This window comes from Labrus mixtus, chromosome 24 (genome assembly GCF_963584025.1).
Source record: "Labrus mixtus chromosome 24, fLabMix1.1, whole genome shotgun sequence".
Classification (NCBI taxonomy): Eukaryota; Metazoa; Chordata; class Actinopteri; order Labriformes; family Labridae; genus Labrus; species Labrus mixtus.
The window spans coordinates 12,681,814-12,692,498 of NC_083635.1; the positions used below are offsets into that span (position 1 = coordinate 12,681,814).

At 42.2% G+C, this 10,685-nt stretch overlaps 1 protein-coding gene across 2 annotated transcripts; it reads right to left on the bottom strand.

Annotated features, from left to right (window-relative positions):
- Positions 1–3,591: 3,591 nt before the first annotated feature.
- On the bottom strand, positions 3,592–10,641 carry zgc:65895 (uncharacterized protein LOC393546 homolog). Of its 2 annotated transcripts, none has more exons than XM_061033103.1 (3): positions 10,523–10,641; positions 6,999–7,050; positions 3,592–5,423 (listed from the first exon to the last, which is right to left on the bottom strand). In XM_061033103.1, the coding sequence occupies exons 1-3, from the start codon at positions 10,618–10,620 to the stop codon at positions 5,157–5,159; spliced, it is 417 nt and encodes a 138-aa protein (XP_060889086.1). In that variant the 5' UTR covers positions 10,621–10,641; the 3' UTR covers positions 3,592–5,156. The 2 variants fall into 2 exon arrangements, with proteins under 2 accessions (XP_060889086.1, XP_060889084.1); XM_061033101.1 differs by lacking the exon at positions 10,523–10,641 and adding an exon at positions 7,342–7,721.
- Positions 10,642–10,685: the final 44 nt, after the last annotated feature.

Consider the following 10,685-nt stretch of genomic DNA (forward strand, 5'->3'; position numbering starts at 1 on the left):
ACACACACACACACACACACACACACACACACACACACACACACACACATAGACACACACACGACTCTACGGATGACTTCCTCATCCAATTAACTATCTCCAGCGTAGTAGAGCTGCTTTAAGTCCGAGAATGTTCAAACACACACACACACACACACACACACACACACACACACACACACACACACACACACACACACGTTTCCAGGGCTTTAGACTCAGCCCCTGTGTGTGTTTGGTGCAGGTGCCTCAGGCTGATGGCGGCAGCTGACTTGAGTTGGAAGCGCTGGTGTGACAGAAATCTGGACTCCACTTGGGGGGTCTATTTAGTGTGGATGAACCGGACGTACCACAGACTGTTTGATTGATCAGTGAGGGAGGGGGGGGGGGGGGGGGGGGGCTCCCAGCAACAGCTATACCTGGAAACGACATTGACAGGACAGATATGTTTCTCACTGCTAACAGAATAATCCCCCATTCCAACGAGAAGGCTACAAAGAAAAACACTCAAACAGAATCGCTCTTCAATCCGATTAACAGGACAAAGAAATGTACAACGACTTGATGACGTGTCAATTATTACGACTAGACAGATATACTTTATTCATCCCGCGAGGGGAAATTCATTTTACACTCTGTTGTTGAACATTATACACACACAAGCACAAACAGGATCCACATGTACTAATGGAGAGATGTCAGAGGGAGGGGGTTATGTGCCTTGCTGAAGGGCACCTCTGCAGTGCTCAGGAAGTGGACTGGCACCTCTCCAGCTACTAGACCAATTTCCAGATTTGGTCCGCACCGGGACTTGAACCGGCGACCCTCTGGTTCCCAACCCAAATCCCTACAGCTTTTAGCTAAAACACTAAAACGATGCATTTCATGTTTTTGGAAATATGAGTTCAGATCTGTTAAAGGTCCACTCAAACACTCAAAATTGTTGAAATAAGCAATTTTTAACATCTTATAATTTGTTGATAGCGTATAGTGGTCAATGATATGTGAGTGTGAGGATTCTGAGTGTTAAAGGGGATATTAACTTTCTGTGTGGCCATTAAAAAGGCTGCATTTCTCCTCTGAACTAAGCTGTAAAATCTGCTTTCCACCCTCCATGTCAGACTTTACAGCGCTGAGAGTGCTGTTAACAGGTTTTTCTTTCTGTGTGTACAAACATGAAGTGTGTCTCATGTGCCCTGACTCCGGACACGGTTTAATCCCCGCGGATGGGGGCCTCCCTGACAGTCTGGACGCTTGGGGTTTAACCAGCAGGCCACCTGCTTTCTAAGCAATAAGGAAGAGCACAGAGGGAGGGCCAGAAAAAATAGGGCGTAAAGAGGATTTTTTGGGGGTGGATTTTGGGGGTTGAATGGTGTTTGTGTGTCTGGAAACAGCAGGCCAGAGTAAACAGAATTTATCTGTGTGATTTTCTGTTAAATCTCCTAGAAAAATAACAGCAAACGCATAAAAAAGCAGTTCATTTCAAAATAAATAAATATTGAAGATACATTAAAAAACATCACAACAGGTCCACACACCTAAAGATGGTACAGTATTTGATGGAGCACTTCATGTAAATAATTGCCCTCTATGTTTGTGACTACAAACACGGCCAGCGGCACAAATAGCCGAGGTTAAGCCCTGTGTGATCCCTCGTCCTCAGAGAACATCCTGTACCCACAGCGGTGAAGAAAACACCTTTTGTCAATGAAATGGGATTTACGAAAGTGCCATCTGGACACGGGGGCAGTGGCGTCTGATCCACCGAGCCTATCAGCCGCTTCGAGGTCAGGATGTAGGATCAGACCATCAGACCGACCTGAGGAGGGAGCACAGAGTGGGCGGGGTCAAATCGGGACAGGTCCAGGCCCTTTACTGTATATAGATGTACATTAAACCACAGGACATTAGATATGTCCACAAACCACTTTAATCCTCCTCAGGTCTCATTTTCTTTAAACCAGAGGTCGACAAGAAGAGGCAAACATTTTAGAGGAATATTTTGATTGAAGTAGATTTGATCACTTTAAGAAGTTTGTTTTTGTTAAAGCAGCATGTAAATACTAAAAAAGACATCACCTTGCAGACACACATTCAGGTAAAATATGGCCTTGACAGTTAAAGTGGATGAATCAATGAAAACAGTTTGAATTCTTCAGTTTTTGATCAAACTGTAACATTACTTACTAAACTGAAATCATGAGTACATTACTTTTCTTTAATATATAATATTTAAGTATCGCAAAATAGCTTATCTGATTTAATGGCAAAATACAACTATTACGGTAAAATCCTTTTGAGGTACATTAAATTGTAGTTTGACAATAGAACATTATTTTTAGTAGCTATATTGTCTTCCTTATTTTTGATACTTTTCTACATCATTTGTTTTATTCAGCTGTAGCTTCAAATGTAAGTTATGCTCTACCAACCTCTTCTTGTAAGTTAATACAAATGTAAATCTAAAGAATGCGTTGAATTTATTTTCTTAAATGTTAACTGATGTAAATTATTCAAATTAAAATCGCACAAAGTGGTGCCTCTGTATCTCCACACTAAAGTGGAGTTCAAAGAATTGTTTTTGTTGAAACTATATGAGTGTATTTAAAGATTTTATTTATATGAAGAAGTTTTTTAAATGTATTTTATATTGCCTTAAGATTAATGTGTCAATAACAAACTACATGTTAAATATTGTGTCACTGCAGGTGAATAGGTTTATTCAGAGCATCTCCTGCAGGAATTTAAATTTATTTAGGAGATTATATCTACAAGATACATTCATCCTTAATATGAATGCCGATCATCACAGTTAAAATACAAATCCCAGGACGATTAAAATGTAGACATGGTAAGTATTTATGAGTATGGTATGAGTATGTTGTTATGTTTAAACCAATAACACTTCTGTGCATTTTTCCGTTAATAATCGTCGTTACAGCCTCGTCTGTGATTTGTGCAAAAACAGACTAGTAAATATTTAAAAAATGCACAACTGTGTGAAAATAACTTTAAAACATGTGAGAGGTAATTTATAGACTCACAACACACAACATTTAAAGTCGCCGAATCAACATAATTCATTGCTAAACGCCGTTTTGGGCCGCTGCAGTCCTCCTCCGTATGCGCGCTCCCGTCCCCATGCGCGCTCCCGTCCGCATGAGGGTCCACGTGAGGGGCGGAGCTACCATATGACGGGCTTTATGGGGGCTCGGACGTGTTTAACCAATGAGAGTGAAGAGAGTGAATCTATACATAAATATTTACACGGCGGTCTGCTTCTGCGCATGTCTAATGAGGCATGGTGAGGTCGCAGATATACTGGTTGTCACACTGGTATATCTGGGGTCAACTGGGAGGCATTCATGGTTAATATTAGGGAGAAAACAGGAGAGTAGAAGAGAAATCCAGCTATATTTGTATGTTTTGGAAAAGGTTGGGCTAAATCTTGTAAACCTACATTTTTAATTATTCATATTTAGATTTTTTTAAAGGTAAATTAACTCTGATTTGTTTTTAAATAAACCCAAAATGCATTAAATAAAACCCCAAATCTCCCCCCAAAATAAATCAAACTGAAGAGTACAGATGTATTTTTTTTCGTTTCACTTTTTATTTGAGGTGCAACTGTCTAGTGCAATTGTAACGTCACATTAGTGATGGGCTGAGGAACATGCACAAAACATCAACATACTTGTGCTAGGCATTTTCCTTAAGGTTTTTTTTCTCGCCAAGTGTCTCATTATTGTGTTCAGCACTCCAGTTGCACTACGAGCAACTCAAAACACTTGGCTGTACAAAAGAGAGAGAGAAAAAAAAAAGACAGAAAAAAAAAAAAAAAAACACCATTTCCATTCATTAAAAAAAAAAACAACTACACACGTCTCAAATATGGTAAAACAGTCCAGGTAATCTGAGCGAGTGTGTTGAGTGACGGCAGAGGAGAGTTCACGTACAGTACGAAGCCGTGTGTCACCGCAGGGGGAGACAGCATCATAGTGGGGGAGGTCAATAATCCTCTTCTGTTCCCACCCTGAGTTATGACATCCCAGGTAGTTCAAAACCTGGCAAAACCATAGATATATATATATATATATATATAAATATATACACACATATGAATAAAACAACTAAAAAAGTCCTATATATGTATCTATGGTTAGAAACCAGGCACTTGGCAGAGTTTAATTGGAAATAATCTGTACAAACCTAGAAACAGTCATGTCCTACTTATTCGCTCTTTCATTAAGTATTTTTGCACATCACTAGGACATTATTACGTCATCAAGAGCAGAAAACAAGGACTAAACAATCCCTCCCTAAAAAAATGATTCCCTGCATAAATGTTTAATGCTCCGTCCAAGAAAAGGGGGGAGAGTGCGTTCAGGGTGGGGACGGCGACGTGAACCTCAGAACAGTTCTTAAAGTGAACAATGAGGAATAGTTAATATATATGTTATAATTTTCTTCCTCAACCCAGAATATTTTGACGTCTGCGAGGATTAAAGACCCGAAAGAAAAGAAAAGAAAAAGAAAAATTCCCATTCCAGATGGGTCTTAGAGATCTTTAAAGTTTGTCCTCTGTCGATGTCGTCTGGGGGAAAAAGTGCACGGACAGCAGCACTAAAAACACTTAATGCAAGATGGAGAGTGCTGGGTTCAGGTGGGACTGGGATTAACAAGACGATGGCACATTTTCCATGGGTCACACTGCGAGGGATCGGACAGCGCCGACAAGTCCTCTGATTGGACGATAGCTCCTCCTTGAACAACAGCAGCCATAAGGCTCGAATCTCAGTTCCTGTCAGCTTTGTCTCAACTCCCCGCATCTTCACCACAACAACGACGATTGTCTGAAGCAGGTAATAAAAAAAGCCGGAGACAAAGCGGCGGACACACACACTCACTCACTCGCAATCCGGTGCAACTCCAAAGTGTTTCAGTTAAATAAAAATGTGCAACAAAAGAAAAGTCTGTTGTCCGGTTGAGTTGAAGCGTGCGATCCTTGAAGACGGTGGCATAGTCGGTCTGGATGTTAGAGTCAGTTCACAGTATGGCGAAACCCCTTCCTCCTCCTCCTCCTCCTCCTCCTCTTCCTCTCATCCTCCATATCTCTCATCTTCAGAAAGGAGGGCCTCCTTTGTGCAGCCTCTGTGTTACGCAGATGTACCGGAGCTCTGTGAGGAGGGGAGGGCCTGTGTGGTTCCGGTCGGAGGTGGCACCAGAGGCTGGGCGTTGCCGGTCGGGGAGCCGGTCTGGACCTGCGCCTGGAATTGAGCCATTTGCTCGGGGCTGGCCAGGGTCTTGAGCAGGTTGTTCTCCTGCTCCAGCTGTGTGTTGCGCTCGATGAGCTCTTTGATCTGCTCCTTCAGCACTTCCACCTCCTCCCGCACGGCGTACATGAGGTGGCTCTTGACCAGGTCCTGAAGACGGAGGGAGAGTAGAGACAGAGGTGGTTAGCTTGATGAATGTGTACCCAAACATTTGCTTGTCTCGGCTTCTCAAATGTTCACATTTTAAGTTACTCTCTTATTTTCATTATTGTTAACAGAAATATTTGGGTGTTAGGGGTGCTGGTTACTCAAGTCAAAATGTTTGAAGGGCGTCACTCTGGGCTCTGATTTATTCTCATGGCTACTTTCTCTCTGCACTTCAATTTATTGAAGACTAAATTAAAGTCTTAATGAATGAAGAGCTGCAAACGTCATTAAATCAAACAACGTGTCTTCCAAAAATATGTAAACAACTAACCCGATAATCTAGTTATTATGTGGTTACAGTTTCTCATTCACTTGGATTTGCTTCCCTTCCCTTATTTGTAAGCAGCAATTCACAACAAATGTTATCTCGAGACAAAAAGCAGGTAAAGACCTTACTCTTTCTTTTGCATTAATGGAATCTGTAAAAACAAAAGGTTTCATCACAACTATTCTCTGATTCACACAAACTCCCTAACCCATCCTGAGGTGATTTCTTAGAGTTTTTCTTAGATGTCTTATGGCTTAAACATCGGTTTTATTTACTCACAACCCAACATATAAATAGAGACAAGGGACTTCTTTAAATAACTGTGGATTAACTGCAGGAGAAGTGAGTCAGGGACATGTGAGAAAGACATGCTGTTAGGGGGGAAAAAACGTGTGACACAGCAGACTGCCAAGACTAAATTTTGCATCGTAAATCACTTCCCATCAAGTGCCAGCTGTCACTCTGGAAACACAACACAAACTCCCCAGAAGAGTGCGTTTACAATCTGAGAGACTAACTCATAGTGCATTCCCGTGATGCTGCCTGGCTGCTGTGCCAGCCTACTGAAGTGGGATTTGCAGTTTAATAATCTGAGCATCCCTTCCTCTGTGGACCCGCCCCTCCCCCTCCCCCTCCTCCTCCTCCTCCTCCTCCCTGCCCCGGTGCGCAGTGAGGGAACAAAATGTTCCTGCACCGGGGTGGGAGGAGCCAATCGGCGAGTTATTTATACCGAGCCGCGGGGAGGCTGCTGCTTGCCTAGCAACACGGGACAGGGAGGAGAGAGAGAGAGAGAGAGAGAGACTATGTACATGCATGAGGAAAAGAGAGAGGGGGGGATAGCGTGTGAACCTAAACCTGGCCCAAATCAAGTCGAAACAAACCGGAGGTCATATGTCCGAATCGTGACAGAACCGGTGACTCCTGTTGCTTTAATTAAAAAACCAGCAGGTGCATATATGCAGAAAAACCGATGTTAACTGCGCATGTGCGGACTGTTTTCTAATAAAATACAGAACCGAAAAGCGCCATCATGCGTTTCATTCATTCATTCATTGCTCAATAACATCTCTCCTATCCCCTCTTGGTAAATGTCACACAAATCAGATTTGCACACTGCAGGTGATGCAGCGGCAGGATCCGCTGCTTGGGTTACATAACAACTGTGCAGCACATACAGTACAACTGGAGCATGAGACGGCCTATTTACAAACACTGTGAGGACATAATGGATGATTTTAAAAGAAGCTTACCATTGCTTGTTCAATCTTGTTATCAATAGCCACCACACTTGCACCAGAAGAGCTGAAAGACAAACAGAAAAAGTCATTATATTATGAGATAAGATATAACAATAGTCGATGACTGCAGGTGTATTTGATGAGTATTTGTCTGCATTGGGGTTTGATGTCAATGTCAATACGTTGTCATGTGGAAAGATAACACAAATAGTAATGAGAGTCTGCAACAAAGCAAATGGAGGTCGAGATTTAAGCTCTGACTTTGATGGCGGAGAATCAATGAGGCAACACTTATAGCCTCATTTATAACCCACAGAATATCACACAGACTACATTCTCAATGGGATATTATTACCTATTGTCAAGCCGGACTGATGCACTCTCCTTCCCGAGCACAGAGGACAGAAACGATATCGAGAAATTCCTCAGCTGACAAACGCCAAGATCCATCGCCACTGTGTAACACTGGGAATTCATGCTACCCCGTCCATTAAAACCTCCCTTTCGGCTGTTAAAACTGGAAATCCAGTGGTATAAAAGTAGAAAAAATCGCGCATTATTGTGCGGCAGGACGCTGGGTCTGCTCTCCGGGAGCTCGTAGAGCTCACAGCCGGGACGGAGCACACAAAAGACTGAAGCGGCGGGCAGCAGCTCCGCAAACCGCGGCTCCTGCTCGGGATAATTCATGCTGGGAACAGCGCCAGCTGAGACGTGATTGGCGGAGCGGGGAGCTCATTAGCATAACATATGCGAGAGGATGACGCGGCGGCGTTTCTGATTGGAGGAGAGGTCCTCCGTTGAAATAATACATAAGACATCTCTGTACCTACTGCACCATCCGCTATAAAAGCCCGCATCCATCCCGAACAGCACCATAAGGGACTGTAGAGAGATTAGAACTTCAGAAACTACTTTTAGAAAGCGGTAATAATAATTTAAACTCTCCTTTATGACTTTAACTGGCTGGAAAGTGCTGTCATGTCTGCTTTCATGCTTAAACATGGCTTGCAGGTGATGGGAAAACTTTTATAAGCGCTTATGTGTTACAATGTCTCCCCCTATCGGTTGTATATTATACACTCAGGGGTCACACGCACACACTAAACAAGGCTCCATGTAATTTGAGTAAACATAATCAATTGCCCACTATGTGACCTCGCAGTAAAAGCTGACCTCAGCACTGCCCAGCTGTCACCTGTGAGAGTAAATAATCATTTACAATGACGGTGTAAGAAGAGTGGTGCGAGCAGGAGGAAAGGGTCATGTGGCAGAAACGGTGGAAGCTGAGCTCCTTTGTCGTCTTCAGATCAGTTTGAGAGAGCGAGCGAGGAACACTTTGTTCTGTACATTGAGAACAGGACCACCCCTCTCATTCTGGCACTTCCCTAAATGTGTGCTTTTAGGCTTTCCTTGGACGTGTGATTCCCGACCAGAGGCCAAACAAAGATTCAAGAAAAATACATTTTAAAAAGGCAGCAATTTTTATAGTTAATAATTTATTGATGAAGTAAGCCACCTTAAAGATTCTGTCTGTAGATAATGTAATAAATTGAGGATTGTATGGGGTTTGGACTGTTTAAATGTAGTGTAGGAGCACTAGTGCAGTAACTAGCTTCTATTTCCCTGATAGATTATATGTTTAATTTCAATTTATAGAGTGTAGTGTTAAGCTGAAACTGTGGCTCTATGGCTATTTTAATTCAACATAAACTAAATTGATATAATTGATTTTGTCTTTCTCTATATCTTGTTTAAAAATATATCAATATACGTATCTTAAAAACTCGATATATCGCCCAGCCCTAGCCAGAGACTTTTCAATTACTGAAATTGTCGTATTTGTAATCAATCCCCGACTGATTTTCTGTCAGTCGATTTATAAATGACTGACAAATCCTGAGAGCCCTCGGAGGTTCAAAATGTATTAAAACCATCCAGAAAGTGTAAATGTATCAAGCAGAGCTGGAAACATTTGTAAAATAAATCGAGTGACAGAAAATGTGGGAATCTTTTGGAGCAAAATTGAGGAAATGTGCCCTTTAAATCTTCTCTTGTGGATATTTAGTGGATTTCTTATTCTCCTATGAAGGTTTAAAAAAGTTTTGGACGGTTGGTCAGATGCAGAAAGTGATCTGAAGAGTGTTTTTTTTTTTTTTTGATTAACTGAGAATAAAAGAAATAAGATAATCAAAGTAACCATCAGACTGAGCTCTTTTTTAAAGTGTTGTGTTACATCTGACCTCGTCAAAGGACAATCATCTTACATAATAAAAGACACTGGATTATTTCAGATGTACTCATTGGGTGTAAATTACTCAGCTCATTAGATCAATACTTCACTTTGAGTAGTAATCAGTGCAGGTATGCTAATGTGATAATGTGTTGGGATGCTGCGTTGGTGTGAATTGACGTCATCACCACGGAAACACATGGTTTAGATAAACAGGAAAGAAAAGGAAACACATTAAAGATGAGAGGCAAAGGGAAACCAAAACAGGTATGGTTCATTGACTTTAACTGGACACATGTTTCGTCTGAAGCTGGAAGCAGCAGATGCAGGAGCTGTTTTTTCTTCATACACCTGTGCACATTATTTTGTTAAATCTGTCTCTGGCTGGAGCATTAACAAAGTGGTGTCATGATCAGGAAGTGGTGCTGCGTGTCAACATGGCAGTTTGGACATGAGAATATGTCACTGTGTCTTTGTTTTTCACTTCCACTGCTGCTCTATCTAGTGTGGCTGTTTGATAAAGAGGACATTGGCGGGATTGGGTGATTTTAGAGAACTGGAAAATAACGTCTGGATGGACATCCGCTTTTTCTGTTTTCCAAAGGAGGAGCGACACATGTACGCACAGCTGTGGGAACCCTGTGTGCTTATGTAAAAATAAAAACCTTAAGCTAAATGGAAGACTTAAACTGGGAGTTTGGTAAAAAACAGATGTACATTTTTTAAATGTTTTTATTGTAGATATTATGTTGGACAGAGTGCAGACGCATTGTTTTATTGGGCTTGGGTGCTGAAACTAGAGGACAGCACAAATGGATCAAATGGGGAACTGGACCATGACGCTTATCTCTGACAGTTAAACTGAAAGCAGACAAGACGAAGAGGAGAAGAGCTCTGGTAGCCAGGACCATGTGTCAGTGAATGAACATGAGCCCAACACGCTTTCGTCTCACACACAAGTCAGGCAGATTGAACATACGTGTGCAGAAGCCAGGACGTTGTGTTCTCAAACACATTTATAGCCCTCGAGAGCAGCAGAGCGGGAGTTTAAACATGCTGAAGTGATGCAGGTAGAGGTGTCTGAGGTATTTTTTTAATGCTACAGGTGCTATAGCTACAGCAAAAAAAAATGTTTAACCCTCAACAAGTCAGACAACAGTCAAATACATCACAACGATAATCAGACAGATAAATTGACTCACACCCCCAGTTGTCGTCCGCCTATGTTAAACCTCGAGGCTGCTGCTTTGGCGGACTTAACCCCCCACCCCCCCTGACAACACGACAATACTATAGCCATCGTTACCTCTTCAGATGCTTCTCCAGCTCCCAGAAGAGCAGCTGTACCGCCATGGCGTTCCTGCCCTGCGCTCCTCCTGCCCCAGCCAGCCCCTTCTCTCTCATTGATACGCTCAAGCTAAAACTCACTCCAGTAAGATGACAAAAAAAACTCAGCCCCCCCTCCCCAG

What these genes read in the sequence shown, in the direction of transcription:
- zgc:65895 (XM_061033101.1), bottom strand. Translation starts at nt 7,673, where the DNA reads ATGAATTATCCCGAGCAGGAGCCGCGGTTTGCGGAGCTGCTGCCCGCC. An exon ending in TCAGTCCGGCTTGACAATAG is followed by an intron (nt 7,051 to 7,341) that starts GTAATAATATCC and finishes TTTGTCTTTCAG; the next exon opens with CTCTTCTGGTGCAAGTGTGG. An exon ending in ACAAGATTGAACAAGCAATG is followed by an intron (nt 5,424 to 6,998) that starts GTAAGCTTCTTT and finishes CTCCGTCTTCAG; the next exon opens with GACCTGGTCAAGAGCCACCT.